Genomic DNA, 21,941 nt, shown 5'->3' on the forward strand with positions numbered 1-21,941 from the left:
ATTTTTAATCTGATCGGGTACCAGCTTGGATTAAAGCATAGATTTCCTTCTTTTCCATATAAAACATGGAACTAAAGTAATATTTGTCCTTTCTGAAGAAAATAAAACTGCTCTGAAGTACATCATACAACGACCTAACCTTACTACCTCCATAAACAAAAACTTAAGATGCAAAGAGATCGCATTGTACATTAAGATTGTGTTAAATTCCATGCAATGGATACAGGTTTAAGAAAGTCACAAGCAAGTTTAAGAATCAATATTTTTTTATTTACTGCTTGGTAGTATAAAAGTTGTATATAAACTATTTTGTTAAAATACATTTGATATGCAAATTTAAGAAAGGCAAACTAATATAGCAATATCCATACCCCTATAAAATAGCAGTGTAGTGTTAAAGGCAGTGAAACAGGCACAGTTTCTAAATCCTCTCTTACTCAAGAAGCAATGTATAAATTCAATTCTTGAACATATCAGATCTGATAATACCTTAGTTAACCATTTTATACAGGTAAACATTTTACATATCCAACATCTTTCCATTCCCTTTATTCTACATATTTTCAATGGAATCAAAATAGAAACTACTTTTATAATAAGTAAAAAAATACATATTTCTATTTAAACTTTCTTCCATCCTTTTGACAAATTTATTTGCAGTACTAGCCCATCATGTATCAAAATACAGTATCAAAATAAATCATCCTTTTTTTAAAAAAAGTTTTTGGAACAGTCTGTAATTGTGTAATTCTTTTCTGAAAATTATTTGAAACTGCTTGGTTTTGCCCAATATTCCCTTTTCCCAGCAACATTTTATACTCATAGCTATCAATCTCTTGGAAACTGAAAGCTAACTTCTATAATCAATACTAATTAGAAATATTAGAAATATTAGTTCTTCACACTAATAATCAAGTGAAGCTTAACGTATGCCTGTAAGGTGAGCTTGGTGTTTATGTTGTACTTAAATACTGAAGAGATTTCATAAGCCAAGTTTAAATTAAGGGGAGCAGGGATGCTGAACACTCAGGTTCTGGTCCTAGCCAAACAATTATTTTGGGTTCTCAAGGACAGACAATTATCTCTAAAACATCAATTTAAAAAAAAAATAAAAACCACAAACAAACACATTATTTTCAAAGTTTTGGTGGGCAGTGGTGTGGTTTTTTGGCAAATATAGCATCGCTGAATAGGCCCAATCAATATCTTGGAGATACAAGTAAAAGGAAGACCATCAGCAGCACATGCTTTCACCAAGAGTGAAAAACTTAATGTTTCCTGACAAGACACAAGAGTATCTAATACACAAGTAAGATTAATTTTGTACAAACTGACTGCTAACACTGTATGAATTGATGAAGAAACACAATTCTCATTGTGTGATATGAAGGAGAAACAGTTTAGAGCACTTGGATTAAAAAGATTGAAGGTATTAATTTAAAATAAATCGATTTCAAAAACATACACTGATTTTCATTGAGTTCATAAAGCAGATTAAGTTACAGTTCTCAGAATATAGTGCAATCTCTACTAAAATGCATTACATTAGAGCTTACATTCTGAGGCACTCAGAACAAATGTTATTTTTCAGTTTCCATTACACAGAAAAGTTTGCTAAGTATTACAGAGATTTCTCTCCCCAAAACAAGTAATAGGACAAAGCAGAGATCATAAGCAGACAGAAAGAATTAACATCAAAATACCATGGCATTTTTAGCAGTAAGTCACACTTAAAATATGAAGGGAGTGACACTGGCTTAAGATTTTGGTGCCAATGAAAACAGCTACCCTCAGTCCAATAAAGCCACTCTGAAGCACTTTAGTATATACACCATAGATTTTTTAATGCCAAATATTCCATATCCTTATCTAAGAGTTGAAATATGCTGCCTTAGTTTAATAAGGAACCTGTGGGTAAAAAAAAAAAAAAAAAAAAAAAAAAAGGCAAAACTATTAGGTATTCTTCAAATACAAGTGAGTAGTTACAAGAAAATGGGAGAACAAAAGGCCTTGAGGAAAGTAATCTTCCCAAGAGCTCATCTAACTGCATAGAAAAAGATGCTCTTCGGCCTATATTAAGTAGTAAGGGGAAGGTAAGGGGTGGGGGAAAACAACAATTTAATTTAACATCTGCATATAGCTGAACCACTCTGCTGTGAAGTACCCTTCACAGAGCTTCAGGGCTTATGTACTAAAGGCACAGATGCAGATTTGGCTGACATAATTATTTCCTTGTATGTTTTACTTGGCTCCTAGTAGTTAGACTAAAAGAATATTTTCATCCTTCAAAGCCTGGCTTTTATCCTCAGCAAACACTTGTCAATTCTGGAGTGGGCAGAACAGAAGAAAAATCCAGATGGACCACTGGGGTGAATGCAGTTTATCCACGGGGTCATTGTATTCCTCTTAATATTGAGCTCACTAGAAATGTTTGTCTAAGTACAAAAAAAAATTAAAGACTTCATAAGGCTTTTACCTTTCCTGTCCAAAAACTGGTATGTATGCTTTCTTTCCAAGATGAAGCCACTTGGTATGATGTCCACACAGCTCAACAGTATTTAAGTGTCTAAATCTTACTGATTTTACTGGTCAAAACCCATTAAGTGTTCAACCTTGCATGAACGCCATCACAGAACCTGTAAAATGCTGCAGTGCCATAAATACATTTCCTTAAACAGTATGCGTCTCCTGGGAGTTTTCAGTCTTCTCCAAAGTGCTCACAGACAAGCTTCTTCTAAAAGTTCCACCTGCAAGAGAAGAAAACAATTCTAAAAATAAACCTAAATAGCAAAATTAGTTTTAGGATGAACACACCAATTAAAAAGCTAGCAGATGCTCTGAAGTGGAAAAAAAAAAAAGCCACAATTGCATGAAGTGGTTGCAGTGCATTCCACATTTAGCATGTGAAATCTTAAAGACAAACTAAAAATTCAGCTGGTTTTCTTGAAAAGAACAGACAAACACATGGACAAACTGACAAATCACACCACAGTGCAAAGCATTAGGAATGGAAAATGTTACACAGCTTCAGCATACCAGTGTTTGTTTACCCAGTACTTAAAATGGGTGCGCAAGAGGTCAACTGAAAAGTTTTGACTTTAGTTATCAGCTGTGTATCTACTACTTCTTTTATGTGCCACTGCGTATATTTTAAATAAACTTTACTGATGAAATGGAGCCTGCTGAGAACATGGACCTTGGAGACATGGAGAAGACATGCTACAACTTCAAATGATGCAGCCAGCAATGCACAGGATAAGCTGAAACAATACAAAGGATAAGCTGAAACACTACAAAGGTCACTTCAGAACATGTCAGTTTAGGGGAAAAAAACCCTGAACTTGAGAGTAGCAGTGAACAAAAGCAACCAGCAATACTACATCACTGAGGGACTGCCCAATTCAGGAATTCCATCTCATGCAGAAACTCTCAGTAACAGTGGTTAAAGTCAGCCACAAAGCACAAATCTACTGCCTCCGAATGACAGAACAAACCTTTTCTGGCAGCAGTTAAACACACATCTGTGTTTGCCTTCTTCCTCTGCATCTGAAGATTTCAGCCAAATTTCCCAGAACTATAAGCTTTTAATCAGACATTTATTGACTGGAGGCACAAAAGTCTTAAATGCTGCTTATCTGTTCAGTTTCAATAAATTAAGCTACAATAATTTATTAGAAGTCTGAAAAAAGTAGTTTAAGTAAAGGTCTAACTAGTACCTGTTTACATGTGAACAGATTTTCATGACAGTGGACAAAAACTGATCTAGAATCGTGCTAGTAAACAGTATCAAAGCCTTTCAAGCAAGATGTTTATTTTTTGTAGTACACATCAAAAAGGCCTGGCTAATTTCCCAGCTGATTTACAAAATAGCTCTATTGGACTGGAGAGACCATTAAAAGATTCTGTGGAGCCATTTCTCTGCTATTAGAACATTTGTTTTCAGAAGGGGCAAAACTTTAATCCTAAGGGAGGTTCTACAATAAAAAGCTGCCATAGATGGACAATTTTTTTATAGCTTTACTATCATATCTCTCTAGAGAACAACTTATTTTTAGATTAAAATAGTAATGGTAGAACTTTTAGGTAATTACGAGAAAAAGCTTTCTTATTTAGGAGAGGAAAGAACAAATCAGAAAGAAAACTGGACTACAAAACATTTTTAGAGTTATTTCAAAACATTTTTTTTCCAATCAAAATGCACTGAAATTTTTCATATATGCCCCTTCCTTTCTATTTCTTATGTTTAAAGAGAAGATAACTAGCCTGCCTTCATTTAAAAACATAGTATTATAAACAATCTGATGATGTTACCATGAGACATCTAGAAAAGAAATAACAATAGTCATATGAGTAATAAAACAATTAGCTGGGCACAGAAATGCCAATGCAGCCAGTGAACGAAGAGGTTATCTTCTACTGCATTTAGCTAATACTGATTTTTAAAAAGGGAAGAAATAAAAAAGAAACCACACCAACATTAAAAAAAACCCTGAGCACAAGGACATAATTCTGAATGAGAAACTAAGAGTAAAGTTTGCCTTTCACTGACATCTATAGATTCTTCACAGGTTACACAGAAACAATGAAACAGCAGCCACTAGGTAGCTATGCCTTGCAAAAATTTGTTAAAGAACAAAAATCAAAACACTGGTATTGAAAAGCATTTGTCCAGTCTGGTCTTACAAATGTCCAGCAATAAAGATGCAATAGTTTATTCCAGTTTTTTAAGTTTTGAAACCTGAACTCTACCTCCTTGCAATTTAGCCTATTATTATCTTCTTAGCCACTGAGCAAATAAAACAATTTATTTCATTACCCTCCACAGCTTTTAAATATTTGGAAGCATACCACACCTCCAAGTCTTTCTTCCTCTATAGCAATGGTTCAAAAAACCGATGTGACACAGCAGCCAGACAAATACACTCTGATTAGTTTAACAGTCAAACCTGTGCTGCCAGCAATTGTTGGAAGAAGTAACCCCACTGCGTACCAGCTCTCTACTTTAATCTCAAGATACTCGAGGGGGTTGGAGTCTTGTTGCATATGTAAACAGGCCCAATTTCCTCTTGTGCATTTCCTTCTCCTATTTGAAGTTACCAAGAGTTTGAAACTGGACAGAGCTGACACAACATAATTTTATCCTTTCTCTCAACATTCAGAACACTGTGCACTTCGTTCACTTTCTTCAAGTCCAATACCTTTATTATGCCACCCCAGAACCTTTCTTCCTTAAGGGTTAAGTCTGAATTTTGAATCACAGTTGTGTAAAATCACCTTTCTCCTTCATATTATCAATCAATCAATTAGAAGCAAACCATATAAACTTACAGGGTTTTTTTCTCCCCAACATTCTTAACAGTTAAAAAAACCCAACATAGTCAGGGTTGCATTCCAAAACCATGCCAGACATGTTTTTGACACGCTTAATAGGGTACCTCAAGCAATTCACTGAAGTTTAATGACTCACAAGAAACCCCAACCACCTGGCTCAGTTAGATCCCTGTGATACAGGCAGTTTCATGTCTCCATTGTTATTAGTCAAAGCTCCACTGATCTATCAGAGAAGTATCCAGTAAGCAATCATCTCAAATAAGCACACAATACAAAGCAGCAAGCACAGGGAAGAAGCGCTGTAGTTATTCGAGTGATACAGCTGTCAGTAGCACTTGTGTGAGTAATAAGCATATTGCTACTAAATCTGAGCCATTGTTTATTGCCAAAAATTAATATGCAAATGTTTTATTTCGTGCACTAGTGATGTCGCCTCCACAAAAAAGTTTTTATTTCAACATCTACTCTAATTAAAAGGTCTGAAAAAAACAGTTAGGTAAGAACTTGGTGGGTAAATAAGCTTTTACCAAGTTATCATTAACTGAGCGATCAAATATAAATTTTGCAGACTTGTGTAGAGAGTTTTGAAATTGAAAGATGAGTTTTCAAACGGAACTGATACATTTTCAACTTTACTGATTACTTCATGTATTTCACAACATAATGCTTTCAATACGAGTTCCAAATATTTGATACCTGCAGTTTACTCTGAACTTCTCCGCTCTGAGCTTCTCCTCTCCTGCATTTCCTGTTTCACTGGCGTGGCAGGTGCTTCGCTCACTTCTTGTTTGGCAGGCGTGGCAGGCATATCACCATTGACACTCTCCACACCAGTAACAGACATCAAGCTCTTCCGTTCTTTGGAATTTGATTTGTGCTCCACTTTTGTGACTCGAAATCTTAAGGAAACAAAAGAAAGATTGAGTTTTACTTCCCCAGAGATTAGTTAGGTCATTCTCAGAATCAGTTGTATGGGAAGGAACGAATTTCCAGGTCTCAAGAACTAGACATCAGAGCAGACACCCACACAGACCCTGCTTCACTTCAGAGCAATCTTCCTATTATTACCTACATGTCTTTCTAATACTCACCACTGCTGAATCACACTTTCTCAGGAAATTTTGTTTTAAAGCAGAATCCACAGATTGCATCCTACTTTTTAGAACAGTAGTTTTCAAAGAGAACTACAACATAAGTTAGAAATTAAAAATAACAAGGAGAAAGAAGTGGCTTCTATAGCTCACACTTACTTGAGAAATATCAAATTCAGAAACAGAGAAATTTATTATATATGCAATCCTTGTTTCTTTTTAGCCTGTATCAATTGAGCAATAGCACTGGATTTATACCCACAGTAAATCTCCATCTTTTTACATAGTTCTTAAAAAAAAATCACATTTATTTCTTCCAGAAATAATTTCAGTCTAATACTAACAGGGGTATAAAAAAAAAAAATCACTGATGCTATAAACAGAGTTGAATCAATGGATATCTGATCCAACACCAGCCACTGTAGCATTCCTAAGAAAAGTATACAGCAAAATGACCTAAGGCTTACCTTCCCACAGAAAGGACTGTAACTTCTCCAATACGACTTCTTCTGTTCTCTTTAGATTTGTGAGCTGGCTTTATAAGGTGCCATCGTTTGTGACTACAACGAGTACAAACATCTTTTTCTACCACTCCTCCAACAGTATGGAAGTGATGGGCTTTGCAGTTGTGCTTGAACGGAACAGCACCAGGTGACAAAGGAGTCCCTGGACTCATTGGACTCTCAGGAGAGGTAGGAGATAAAGGGCTATAAGAAAATGTATAAAGAAAATTTAATGTTTACTATAAAATCCAGTTTCTTAAAAACGAAAAAAAAAAGGTAAGATATAACCTTCAGTTAGGTTTAGTGAATAGCTAATTTTTTCAGGGATCATTTATTTGTGAGAATGTGTGGCTTAAGATTCCCTCTGATACCATATTTTTGCAGTCAAAATCACTTCCAGAAATTAATTCATCGGCAGTCATGTGATTACAGTAACTAACACAAAAAGCAAGGAAATGAAGAGAAAAAAAACCAGCCTAAAATAGAAAAGAACAAGTTACATGAACTTATACTGATGAAGACATCCAATAGGCTGATTACATTCACACTTGGAGAACTATGGAAAGTACTTCAGAACTGTTACAGTATCTCATAGAACTCCCAGAAGAAAAGCATAGTCCCATAATATTGAAAAAAGGCAAAACTAAAATGTCTATGACAAAAAGAAATGAACTTATCATTTAGTTTCAGGGGAAAAAATAAAATTTGAGTACCTAGAAAGAAAGAAAAAGCAATACAACCACCAAAAGGCATTTGAGAATATCTAATCAAATAAATATAATTTTATTCTGAAACAGAAAAATAGCACAGATTGAAACCAGATGTACTTTTTTGAACTTCAGCATCCATTTTGACACTGTCGTGCAACACATTCTCCTAAAGCAAACCAGAGCTCATGAAAGGTGAAGTAACTGTAGAGTAAGGTAGCAAACCTTGTAAAAATAAAAAACTAAAAAGACATACAGAAAGTTATGTATCAGTAGTTACTACAAAACTGGAAAGACATACAGAGTGTGGTTATTCTGGTCCTGATGATATTCAGTGTTTTAAATAGTTCACTGGGTAACAGAATAGAAGAATAGCTAAAGTACCCACAGACTTTAGATCACCCACAGCAACTGTAGAGGACAAGATAAGAAATTACGATGGTCAGAGGAGAGTGTGAAAGACACTCACATGTACAGAAATCTTACTAAAAATACTGGATGAGTTGCAGTAAGGACAACACAATTTTCAGTGTTTTAGCAGAAAACCTTTACACAAATCCAGATGAAAAAGCAACTGGACAGATGAGTACTTCAGAAAAAGATAATCATGAGCTAAACATGAATCATGAACATGGTCTTGCTTAAGGACAAACTTCACAGTGGAAATAACAGGAGTATAAGCTGTGACCCTAAAGTTACATTACTCAGCATTAATCATGACACAGCTGATACTACTATGCAGGTTTAGGAATGTTATTTCAAGAAAAATACTAACAAACTGAAGAGACTCCAAAGGAGAACAGAAAGAACAAATTAAAGAAGTAAAACATGCTGTAGAAGACTGCAGTTACTTGGATGCTTATTTTCCAAATAAAAATATTGACAGTAGACATTTAATGGTCTTCAAATAAATAAGAAAATGCTATTAAGAAAAATAAAATCTGTTCAGTATCAGAAGCAAAGACAGGAACTAATGGCTTCAAGTGGCAGAAGTGCAGATTTTACTCAGCCATTATTATTCTATAATTAGAAATTATTTTATAGTGCACTGAACTTAGGTACACCATGGATTTGCACTTGATTACAAAAGCTTTAGGAGTATCTGTCAAATTCTGTAAGAATAAACAATTTTTCCCTCCCCCTTACTTTTCATATTTTAATTCACCACTGAAACTATGGTCAAAAACTCCCAAAATAACATTAAACATGCCTAAGCAAAATATTCAAACAAATATTTCTACTGCACCACAGAAGCTTAAAAATAACTCTTATACTTGAGAAAAAATCCTTTTAAAAGTTCAATTTTTTTCTTCAATAACCAAGACTCTCACCATTAGAACAGGTGATTAATGGTTGCATACTCAACTTTGTTTTGCTAAAACTATATACTCCCACTTTTTTTATAGGTGACACAATACTACTTGAACTTCCATCTTCTCTGCCTTGAATATGAACACAGGGTTACAAATGAAGAGGATTTAAAGTAGTAGTATATATAGTTAAAGGTACTTATGTACAGATACAAGTACTTTTACACATATGATGCATCTACAAATACATTGACACATATGATGCATCTGTAAGGCTGAACTACTTTCTCTACATAATTATCTAAATAGGAGTGCAGTGAAAAAATGTAAGAGATAGGTCAGCCAATGTATATTCCCACAATTACAAAGAAAAAAGTAAACCAAGAGACACAGAATGAGATGTCTATTTTAAGTTGACATCCACACAAATTAAATAAGCGCTGCCTCTGTTCTTGCAAGTCAGAGTAGCTTTGGACTAAGCCACCTTCTAAGTAACTTCACTCTGAAGCAAACCAGTAATCTTCAGCTCAACAAGAAGCAAAACCGTGTCACACACCTCGAACACATACCCAGAAGTGCCAGTCACCAATCTAGGGCATATACTAAAATTTAGGGAGTCAGACACCACAGAAAATCTAAGTACTATCCTCTTAGCTGGTAGCTCAAGCAAGCGATGTAGTCTTAAAAGTGTTTGTGAAACAAAATCCTTTGAAAGGGTATCTTTTTAGTTGCCTCAGGAAACATGCATTAAAATGACAAGTAATTACCTTTCAGGTTCAAAGACACTGCTATCTGCTACCATGGCCTTTAACACATCAGCATTTGCTGCAATGAGAATAAACAGAACTCTTCAAAAGTGAACGGCTCTAACTTCAGAAAAAAGAAAAAGTAAAATTAAAGTTCCTCAAAGAAATTTCATCTAAAAGAAAGATGACTGCATTATGTACATCTCCAAAAAGGCACAAGAGAAAATTACAGAAAAAAAATGTTAATATAATGCTACGGGAATTTCTTAACATAAACTACTAAAATTACAGTTCAAAGTTCCACCCCAATACAAGCCATATAACGTAGCTGTCTGCACAGAACTCTCAAACAAGATCTCTGAATCACCTCACATGTTTAAAGCAGCTTCAGATTAAGAACACCGGTTTAAGTGAGCCCTACAAAATGCAAATTAATTATCACCCAAGCACTATCAATTACTCACATATTCTCAAACACACACAAATTACCTAATCCCAACCTCAAGGAAAAATACACAAGCTCAAAGCCCTAACAGTTAAAAAAATATTTAAAAAATTAAACAAACAAACAAAAAACCCCACAAACAACAAAACCCCAAAAGCCCCACACACAAACACAAATATACCACTTTTCTAGAGGACTAGTCTTCATTCAGAAGTAACTCAAAGCCAATTCAATGCTTAGAACTCTGATTTATACAAAATTAAAAGGCTAAAGCTCCTTGTACTATAAAAACATCCAGTCTCCTAAAAGTTTCTTCTATTGGGCAAATACATTCTGAACTAACCAAGTGTTCCATGGGGTGCTTAACTATGATTTTATTTGTTCAGTCGTATCTTTATCCTTTACTTTGCACACACAGTACATGAAGATGCCATTACTGTTAGTATACCCTATTGTCTCACTTATGCACAAACCTTTCATCAGGCAAGGGCTGCAAAAATCACTTCAAGACAAAAAGTTTAATCTAGTCAAAACATAGAAGTTTCCACAGGCTTTAAACACTGACACTAAGAAAGCAACTTTGAGCTTTTATTTCACAAACAAAGCAAAAGGTTGAAGCAAAGAAAAAAAAAAAATCAAATACGCAAACAGTTAAAGTATGAGGGAATGCATGACCTTATCTTACCATACAAAATAATTCTGGGGTAAGTGAAAAACTTCCCTATTCTGCTTGAAGTTTTGCCTTGTGAAGGCAATTTCGAAGAGCTAAGCATGAACAAATCAATTATTAAATGAAAACACACACTTCAGATTATCTGAAAAAAAACATATTTGTTACAGAATACCATCACAAAGGCTGATAACTTCAATGGCCCAATACTATACCTTCATTTTTCATGATGTAGTTAACTATTTGTCCCACAGTGTCACTATTCTCATGTATAGTTTCATTCATTTCTGTGCAAAGAAATAAATATGTTGTCAGTATCTTGGGCTTCTGATTCAAGAACTGAATTATTTTAAAACAAAATTTTAAAAAAGCCACAACAAAACCAAACACACCAGAAGAAACTACATGAAAAAACAAAAAGACAAGATCTATTGTCACAATGGAGAAAAAGCTTAATAAGACTTTTCAGTCCTTATTCAGGAAAAAATACGAACACAAGTTTGCAATCTATACATCAGTTCTAAGAAATTCAGCTAAGAATTAAATACAAGCGGTATTTTCACAAGCATATGCCAAAACTCCTTCTGTAGTTACTAAGCAGGAGACAAAAAAGAGAGCAGTATTTCTAATCCTAATATTAGGGAGAAAAAAACAAAACAAAACAGATAATTTAACTGTCTCAAGTCACTATTTTAAAATAGGTATTACTGGCTTCTAATATGACAAGAATTCAATTTAAGTTTTTCACCACATCTACAAGGACAAAACAACTGATTACTTTAATGAAAAAAAAATCTGAAAACTTTTGGAATAGAAAGCACCCATTAACAGTACTGAAAGCTTCCACAGAATAACTTCCGAAGGCTGAAAAAGATCAGTGGGACAACTAGAACTGCCAAGAGGCACAACTCTGCCCTTCCCTTATAATTTTTATAAAGTTTTATTAAAAATTTAAAGGATTGAGGCAAGTTTGACAGGCAAGACCCTAAATTTTTCACTGCATAGTAAATGAGTAAATCTCTGTACCCACGCTTCATCTTAACACCTGCAACTCTGCAACGTAACTTAGAAACAGCTACTTCCCAAAACTGAGATGTAGGTGATGTCCCCCTTTCACTACCCTACTGCTTCCCTTGCTGTTAACACTCAGGTGAACTGACAGACCAGACAGTTCCACTCACTCCTCACATGCCCCAGGCAGTAAATGCTTAAGAACACAGCAACACATCATTACTGCACCACATAGCTCTACCCTCACCACAGAGCCACTGTAATTTACATTCATTATGAACCTACTGAAAGAAATTAATTGAAAGAAACAAAGAGGCCCAGATTATTTACAAGTGACTTGGTTCTTGTTTTTACTTAGCCAAATGCTATACTGGGTTACTATATTCCTCCCCAAGTGATAATGCCCTTTTATTTTCCCCAAGTAAGAACAGATGAGAACAAGGAACCATAAAAACGAGGGCACAAACAAACATTAGAACAAAAATAAAGGTATCTTTAAGAAAAAATTACAAGAAGCAGACATTCCATTAAAACAGAATGCAGCCATTCAGTCCAAAGGCTTGGTTTTATAAGAAGAAGGAGAGATGACCACGACAGCGCAACAGGTGCAAATTAAGATTGCTAAACATAAAACTAAGATTTTAGGTTTTAAATGGCAGCCTTTTGCTACTCCTCACATAGAACTATGTAAAGTAATACTTTGTTGTAAACAGCATGTAGAATGCAAAATCTTATCTGGTGACTCCAACTGCACTGTGGAGTTCCAAACAAATATACTGATAATTTGATCCCTCCGTAAGCTCTTAACTGATGTTAAAGGACTTGCATGGGAAATTGGAACACTGCTAGTTTTGATTGGCAAAGATCAAAACCCAAGTGGCATACAGTAATAAAGATATTTTTCTTAATATTGCTTTGATGTCAAATATAGATAGTGAAATGACAGATATCTCACAATAAATTATTTCATAGCAGCAGCAACGTACAGAAACAGGAACTTGTTTATTAGACTTGATTACCTATTTTTTCATCAAGTTTTTCTTCTTCTACTTCTTCAGCCTCCGTTGTACAACGATAACCTTTTTTCTTAAGGACATGGCAGATAAGGATCCCCAAAAGACCCATGATGAAGAAAACAGGAACCAAAGCAAAGGCAATATACTCTAGGTGTTCAGTCTTGCCATCATTGCCATCAGTTTTAGTTGTCAAAGTAGTTGTCTGCAAATCATGGATTGACAAAACCTGGGGAGCCTCTCCATCTATGTAAACAAATAAACAGTTATCACTATAGACTGTAAATCACTTGAAAGCATTTAGAAAATTACAAGCATGTCCAAATCCCCACAGTGTCTATGCCATGTACCTTCTGCGATGACGTGGACAACACATACTCTACTGGCTGAGAACTTACACCTACAGCAGTAGAAAGTCCCTCTTCAATAAGCAATTGCAAATGTCTAACATACATTAAAGAAATATCGTGGGTTTTCTGTAACAGTGAAGAACCAACAATATTCTAGCCTGAGAGGCTTGTAATCTCAAATAGAGGGCTTGCATATATCAGAGAAGAATAACACTACCATTGTTCCTAGTTCACATCAGCAAGGAAAATGCCATACCATTCCTCCAGTCCTAAGTTCATAAAAATTTGACAACAAAATGTGGATCCTTCCCTAATAAGTGAGTAAATACAGGATCTAGTATTGACCCTTGCAAAGAAAAAGTATCAGGTGTGAGAGAAACAATGTTAATTTTTTTCATGACAGTGGGATTTCCCAAAAGAAAGAACATTTACCCTCTACTCAACAGCATAAGGTGAGCTCATTCTTTGCTTGTCTGAGATTTGGAAACCATTTTATATTTAAACTTGAAACAGGATGTGAAAGAGAATTATTTTTGTGTGCAAAGAATTTAAGTTACAGCACAGTCACACACTAACTGTATATTCATAATTAAGCATTTTTGCTTCAATTAAGCTCTGAATTTCACAGATGTATATTCCACATTATAAAATGGGATATTTGAACTACCAGAAGTATAGAATATTTACATTAGAAGGGACCTCTGAAGTTCACCAGTCCAAATGCTGCTAAAAGCAGCACTGATTAGATCAGGTTGCTCAGGTAAGCTCCATCTGAATGACGAACGTTCCATATTTCTGGGCAACCTGTTTCAGCATTTGCCCACTTTTATGGTTGTTATACACAAATAAATTTAAAAAATCATGGTAGGAGGGGCTGGGACTTGATGATCTTTAAGGTCCCTTCCAAACCTTAGCATTCTATAATTCTATTAAAAAAATACTGAAGTATAAATTTCTACATAATTATTTTTAAATCATCAACCTGAAGCCCCATCAGCTTGACACAGCCACTGAAAACATACACCATCAGCACTCTCTGAAAGAGCAAACCATTAGAAACCACTCAGTTTGAGATTCCCAGCCTACCTAATATATAACACATGTAAATGCTTGCATGTTAAGAACCATGGTTTGTTTCTTTGTTTTTGAGAATTGTGTTTCTGAAAACACAATTTGAGTTTCTTTGTTTTCTGTTTCTTTTTCTTCCTACATAATCTGTTTTATGATTTAGTACAACTGCTTGTAGACACATAAAACACCAATAAAAAAACCATATCAGCTACAATCTCATCTGCAGTCAACAGGTGATGACAATCTAGACAAATCCTCAAAGAATAGATGCAATATATGCAAGTTAAAAGGAGAACTGTGCCTATATTGGCACTTTTCTTCCTGACAGAGAAATGTTGAAAAACTCATAATTTATCAGCCGAATACTCTGTAGCACAGATTAGTCAGCTAACTGGATTAAGATTTACAGAGTTTTTGAACTAGGCAGGAAAACACACCTAATCTTTTTTTCATTTAAAAACACATTAAATTAACATGGATACTTCACCATACCAGTTTATATACATAAGCGTACATGCCTTTTCTTTTGTTGCCTTTAGATCCCTTAAAATCCAACTCTCCCATTAAAATTCAACAAGAAACAAATAACTTTGCAAGGGATTTTGCTTGTTACTAGTAAAACATTAAATCAACAGCAGTTCTATAAAACCACATCATTTATACAAAGTCCATAAACTGCTTGATGCCATTCATTTTTTGTTCAGAGATGTCAAAATTCACCAAAGGCAAACCAAAATATCCTAGAAGAAACTAAGCAGTTGAATCAAATATTTGGTGCACCAAATATTTGGTGCTAACAAGCAGAGCAAAGCACTCAGCTCTCATTACCAAATACCCTACACAGCCTTCCCTAAAAAACCTTAGACATTATGCAAAGCCAAGCCTTGCCTATCTAAATGAGCAATATATTTTATGTCCCAAGTCACAGCTATATCATTCATTGTATGATCCCTATTCCCTTTCCCCAGAGGCACATTATGCTTATTATCAGACGTCATTCTCACAATTCACATTGCTACTCAACGGTTTTAATGACAAGTTCAAGCCATAGCAATCTTCCTTGACTCAAGTCAATTCATAAAGGAATTAATTTGCTTCAGTGTTTTGCTGTCCTGGCATTTTTATACACCAGTCATTGTATACCAGTCTACATATCAAAATTATTTGAAGATGTAATCTAAATGAAAATATTTAGGAGCAATATTCAGCATATTTAAAGTGGTGCTTAAAAATGTAAATAATGAATTGAACTCATGCTACTAATTCAGATGCCATGTGCTCTTGTGGCTTAAAAATGAATATATGCTAGGTACTGAAGTTGAATATTGGCTGTCCTTACTTATTCTTTACCTAGGAAGTAAAATATAAAGACAGTCAACCTCAGACAAGACTTTTACACTGGTTCTAATCAGTGTTACTCTGACACAAAGGCAGTATTCATCCACTTTAGCAACTGTTCAAGAAAATTTTACAGCACCTTTAGGAAACAGAACTTAGGAAGAAAAAGTTAGCACATTAATGAAAAGATATTTCATCCTTCATTAAATTGTAATTTTTACATGGCCTAGACATATTATTAACATCCTAGTTAAATACCATATTCCCTCCATATTAGTAAAATAATATCTGACCCCAAAAATATGCCAAGACTACAATGTCTTCAAGGCTGGGAGAGGAATGAAGCTAGAGCAGAGCAAAGGTAATACTATGTAACAAACCTTTCCCCCTCGAGGTTTTATGAGTTCCCAGAAAAGAGAGCTGGGAGCACCTTTGAGAGGTCTACTCCATCCTGCTGTCAAAAAGTGGGATTAACCTAGACAATTTACCTGCCAAGCATGGCTAAAGATCCTGCAAAGGTAACAGCTCACCCTCCACACCTATTGTCTTTCTCAATGCAAACAGCGGGTCAGAACAACTCCTCCTTTAGTACCTACTACCACAATCTCAGACTCTGCTTGCACTGAGGTGCAGAATTATTCTTCCCTTGGTTTTAACTGCATGTACTTCAAAAGACTTCATACTTGGCACGATCACTTGGACCTCTCCAATATGAGCCACAGTTATCTCAAAGTTTTCCATTTTTTTAATATAGACAATTCTCAAGCTTTTCAAAAAGCACACAAGAAATTTCTGGAAATATTTAATCCTAATCTTAGCTTGCTTGAAGACCTACTCAGATTCTTGAAAAATAAATCCTTTTAATAACAAAGATCAAAACTGTTTAGACCTTATATAAGCAACATACAATGAATCATTAAAATAATGCACTGTATTTTTCTAAATCTTCTATACTAAATCTAAGCATAATCTACTTCAAGCACATCCCACTTGTTTTTGTATTGTTTAATTTACAGAAAGTGGCCCATAAACAATGATGTAATCTTCTCTCTGCTCTACTGATTAAGAATCCTATTTGGTTACTCTGGATTTTGCTCATTATGCCCATGTCCTTTATATCTTATGGCATGCCTTTTAAAGAGCTTTGTTTACATTTTATGAATTTGATTTTTCTAGCAATCTACCTGCTAAAAATAAGTACATATATATATTTGCTATTTTCTTCTCCATGAAGTTTAAGGAGTTACAGGATCATATTCCCTGCTCTCAGGCATGAAAATGAAACATAGCTATCAATCTCACAGTGTACAGAAACAAACTATTGTTGGTCTTAACATTAATTAATATTTAAAGAAATTAAATATGATCATGTACAACCTATTTAAGTACAAGACAAATGAAATATTCAGATATGGCACATGATCTGCTCAAACATCTCAGCTAAGCACAGCTGGAAAACATGCCTCGGTAGCAACATCAGTTTATGAACTTCTCTCCCTCCTCACCACTAACATGCCAGTCCTCACATCTGCAGGAAAAGAGCAGTCACTTAAGGTTCAAAATAATTAGACAGGATATGGCTTCCATGGGCGGGTTTTGATTCTTTTTTTTGCGGTTTTCTGCTGATTTTTTTCTTCTTTTTCTTTCTTCCATACCTGGATCACCTCTAGTTCACCATGCACACCTACACACTGTTAGAAGGGCATCATCAAAGCACTGACGAAGCTGGCAACGCCACAGGCAGGAATGGTCAGGCAGCCTGTAAGCCCAGCTCCCCTGCAAGGAAAAGGCATCTGATGATCATACTTAGTGCTTCATCCTCTCCTGGCTCTAAAGGAAGTATATTCGAAACTCCATTAAACTCTAGTGAGACTTCTTACCTCCAGGCCAGACATCTAAGGCCGATGGATCATAGAATGATTTGGACTGGAAAGGACCTTAAAGACTATGTAGTCCAAACTCCCCTGCCATTAGCTGGGACACCTTCACTAAATCAGGATGATCAATCTGGATGTGTTCTTTGATTTATAGCATTCATTTTAAGTATCATTTAAAATAAAACTTTTTTTCATTTTAAATTACCTTTAAGTTCAGGCATAAAAATAAAAAACCCTTGTTTATTAGCTCAATTTCCTAAATACACCCTAAATACCTCACTCTCAGGAATTTAAGAGAACTAACTTTATTTTTAAAAACTTAATTTGAGTTTTAGTGAAATTAATTAAATACCAGCTTATATTTCTTGGTATTTTAGGCATGGTAGATATTTTCTGAAAAGAAGAAAGTTCTAAATCAGCTAAAGACTTTAATTCAGTACATTCAACTTATTCAGAGATATAGTAAACCACGCTAACTAGAGCTGCAGTAGAGGTTTCTACTATCAAAGTTGAATTTCATTTTTTAGATTCTTAATTCAAGTGCTTAGCAGAGCAATCGTCTAGGCAATTCATTTACTCTGATGGTAATCATGTACTTATTTAATACAGGTTTTTAGTTATTTTACCAATAATAAATTGAATAAGAACAGTTTGATGCAACTTCAAATTAAATGTACTTTTTACAAGTTATCTGATTTAAACAGTATTTATCTGTTGTGAATACTACAGTCAAATTGCTTTTGCAAAACTAAGCAGATGAAATAACAAGGAATTTCAATCACAAGACAAAATATACCACTGCCCAAAACACACACATACAAAAATATTCAGGAAACATTTGGGCTTCTCTGCCTTATTAGTAAGGTGGTAGCTACAGAAGAGAGCAGACAAACTAGAAAAGTCAGTAAAGACAACAGGTTGAAAAACACTTATTTTCTAAAAGAAAAAACTCTTAAGTGAAGAAAACCTATTGCCTACCACTTGCTTTGTCTATTGTTCAAGGAAATTGTACTTCAGGGAATATGCATAAATTCAGTAACAAAGGAAAACCACCTATCATCGAAGAAGAACATTCAACAAGTTTGTGAATTCCGCTCAACTTCTAGTTTCCTTGTAGTAATCAGAACCTACAACCATAAGTGAAACAAGCAGGAAACATGGTGACAAAAAGGAAGCCACATGATGAAAGAACATACTGACAACTAATAACAGCACTGCCAACTGCCTTAGAGGTTAAGCAAGGTTGATTAAGAATTGCTGTTAAGAACAGACTTCAAAACCTTCATTAGATTTGTCAAAAGGAGTATCTCAAGAAAAGAGCAGAAGGATCAACCACGTTTCTTTAGAGCACATTCCAACTGCACCTACTTTGTGAATGCTGATAGTAAGACATACACAGCAAGTCTCAGGGAGGACCCACCTGCAGCATCCTTGCTACCCAACACTGTGCTCACGACCACAAGCCAGCAAGTTTTTCATAGTACCTCAGGCTGGAACTTGCTACAAGTCCTTACATTAGAGACAGAGTCTTCAGCTCACTGAAGTCATTACAATAATTATGACTGAGGGCAAATTCTGCAGTGGGTCTGGAAGGAGAGCGTTCTACTCTGAAAGGTAAGTCTCCGCCCTGACAAGTTCTTTACTAATCCCAATTTTTTCTGAATTACACACCCTATCAACACTTACAGTGAATTGTCTGCAAAAAGTTTTAGGCAGTCTTCTCTGAAACCCTGGAGTGGGGGTTCAGAGAGGAGATTCCTGCTATGAAAGGACAGCTCCTATTCACAGCAAACAAACTACAGCTAAAAGCATTACTGTATAATTTACATAATTCTCAACTATTTTAAAGCACTGCAATTTCTACACTGCCACATAGAGCTTGTTAGGAACTAAAAGGGAAGATCAAACCTAATAAATCATCTTCTCAGTCACCTGGCCAGTCCAAACAGTCACACCATGAAGGCATCTGATACTATTCAGAATTCAATGAGAAAAAAAATAAATTAAGAATATCTAGAGAAGTTCTGCCCTGTTCAGAAAGGGAAAAACTGAAATATTAAGGGACATATCAGAGATTCAGTCCATTCGTTGTGAGGCACAATATGTGGTTGATAATGCTGCACAAACATACACAGAAACAAAAAGCTCACATTCACTATTTACCAGTGCTAAAATTGCAGTGCATATGGTGTAATTGCTTTGATGACTACTTGAGCAGCACATAGCTCCTACTGCAAAAACACAGAGAATTGATGCTTTGCATTTCCACTTCTGCTGGAAAGCTTTTCCTCAAATTTCAATTTTCAAATAAAACACACACTGCAAACAGCCACCATGTGCATTCAATAAAGCACACTTCACCACTTTGGCTGTTAAAAAAAATAAGTACAATCCTTCCTGGACACATCAGATACTTAAAACTATTGCATATCACAGATAAATTTACAAGTGCAATCAGCATCTAGTGAGCACCATTAAATCAATGCTACCAAGCACATTATATCAATGCATTTTCACAAGCTAACAACCCTCACTAGTTTACAGGAGTCAAAAATCAATTTTAACCAAAACCAGCATATCTCTTGTGTAAAGAGATGTACTGTGATCTTGTGATACAGCAGACACATTGACAGCAAGCCACGTGTCAAACTCAGAGGAAGAACAAAATTCTTTCAAACGTTTCACATTTCTTGCTATTCTTGTCAACTTTTAGCTTGCAGAAGTTGATTCTATTCATCTAGATACACCAGACTAAATTGCTGCTATCATTATTAAATCCTACAAAGGCACATCGCATACTAACAGTCCTCAATAGAGCAATCCTGAGTATAAACACTTGTAGAAAGTCAGTATAAGCCTATGAATACACAACCTTTGGTTTACTAAAACAGCTGTTGACACTCTCTTCAAAATGCCAGTAGTAGGCAAACTGTGTAATCCCAACATGTAGAAACACGCAGTAACATTCTGAAGTAACAACCATCAAAGGACAAATTATTTTTTTATCTGTTAAAAAAAAAAGAGAGTAATGATCAAGAAGAGAAGAAAAATCCACAACTCCTCTCCTGGTCTTGCCTCTGCACACAAAACCTAAAAACCAAAAAAGAATTAGGGCCTCAGGTACCACTAGCTACCAATCAATACATCTGAAACTCAAGATGCCTAGTGGTACTTATTTCTTTCCACTCTCTCAAAGAGAAGGATGGACTGGATGATAAGCCTTCCATTCCTCTTGCTTTCAGAAAACAAATAGCAGGTGGTAGATACCTCAAACCTTTCTGTCCAACCTGACCTGCATCAAGAAATATATAGATGTACAGAACCACAGAAAAAGTAGAAACTAGAAACAGTTATTATCTAATTTTTTGCTAGTAGGTATGGCCATCTTAACTCTTTCCATTAAGTTTAAAGTTTACTCTGAAACAGGCTGGTACACTTACCCACCAGATAAAAACGAGCATCAATTTTTAACATGTCTGAGAAGCACAGACAATGCACAAAAAAGCACTTCAGACTACACAGGCAACAAATTCAGTTTTACTTATACATTATTAGTACCATAACAGTTGGGGTTAGACATAAACAAAATAAATGTAATTTTGAGCTAAATTCTGCTGACCGTATGTGTGCGAGGGCTCTTTGGAGTTCTCAAGGGTGACAGTCAACTTAACTTCTAAAACCCGAACGCTAAGCCAAGTTTAAACTCAGGAGAGAGGCTGAAGTAGAAACAATTCTTTAATGCACTTCTATCTTAAGAGACATCCAATTCTGGAATAAAAAAATCAACTTCGGAGGAGTCGCCAGCCTCGAGTTTGTACAGCTCATTACAGTCTTTTCTTTCTATTTTATCCCGCAACTCGTAGCCACAACTACTCGATCCACAGGCCGGGGCTGTCGCGACACTAAAGAGTCCTGTGATTGCGGAGGGCACACGCAGCCCGCCCGAGAGGGACACAGGAACGCCCGCCCCGAGAGCCCTGCGGACAGGCGGGAGAAACCTCAGCCGCTGTCACCGCGGAGGCTCAGCCCCCTCCCTGCCCGGGCTGCCGAGGGCCAGGGCGGAGGGCACCGTACCCCGGCCGTGCCGGATCCGAATGCCGCGGATTCCCCCGTAACCCGCCCCGGCCCCGGCCGTGAGAGTGGGGAGGCTCCCGGCAGAAGCACCGGGGTCAGCCGAGCGGCAGCAGAGGCTGCGCTGCCCAGCGAAGTCACAGCCCTCGGAGAGGCTCAGGGGCTGCCGGCGGGGAGCCAGGGGGTCCCAGGCTGAAGTTTGCCCCCGCGGAGAAGGACCGAGGCCGCAGCGACCCACCGAGAGCGGAGCTGCCGCCCAGCCAGGCAGCCGTGGAGCCCAACGATGGCGCAGTCGGCGGAACCCCGCCGGTCACTGCCGGAGCCATTCCCGGCGCCTCGCCCGCGCTGCTCCGCGCTGGCAGCGGCGTCCCTGCCGCCGCCCCGCCTGGCGCGGCCCAGCCCGGCCC

The 21,941-nt window shown here is 36.4% G+C and overlaps 1 protein-coding gene across 3 annotated transcripts; it reads right to left on the reverse strand.

Annotated features, from left to right (window-relative positions):
- Nucleotides 1-248: 248 nt before the first annotated feature.
- RELL1 (RELT like 1) lies at nt 249-21,888 on the reverse strand. 3 transcript variants are annotated; one of them, XR_003527601.1, is made up of 8 exons: nt 21,773-21,888; nt 12,834-13,073; nt 11,019-11,090; nt 9,710-9,767; nt 6,890-7,129; nt 6,028-6,230; nt 2,477-2,747; nt 249-1,908 (listed from the first exon to the last, which is right to left on the reverse strand). XR_003527601.1 is itself a non-coding variant. In XM_027643048.1 (7 exons), the coding sequence occupies exons 1-6, from the start codon at nt 21,858-21,860 to the stop codon at nt 6,035-6,037; spliced, it is 894 nt and encodes a 297-aa protein (XP_027498849.1). In that variant the 5' UTR covers nt 21,861-21,888; the 3' UTR covers nt 249-2,747; nt 6,028-6,034. The 3 variants fall into 3 exon arrangements, 1 of the variants encoding a protein (XP_027498849.1); XR_003527600.1 differs by adding an exon at nt 5,436-5,554 and having other exon boundaries at nt 249-2,747; XM_027643048.1 differs by having other exon boundaries at nt 249-2,747.
- Nucleotides 21,889-21,941: the final 53 nt, after the last annotated feature.

This window comes from Corapipo altera, unplaced genomic scaffold (assembly GCF_003945725.1).
Source record: "Corapipo altera isolate COAL_440 unplaced genomic scaffold, ASM394572v1 22, whole genome shotgun sequence".
Lineage (NCBI taxonomy): Eukaryota > Metazoa > Chordata > Aves > Passeriformes > Pipridae > Corapipo > Corapipo altera.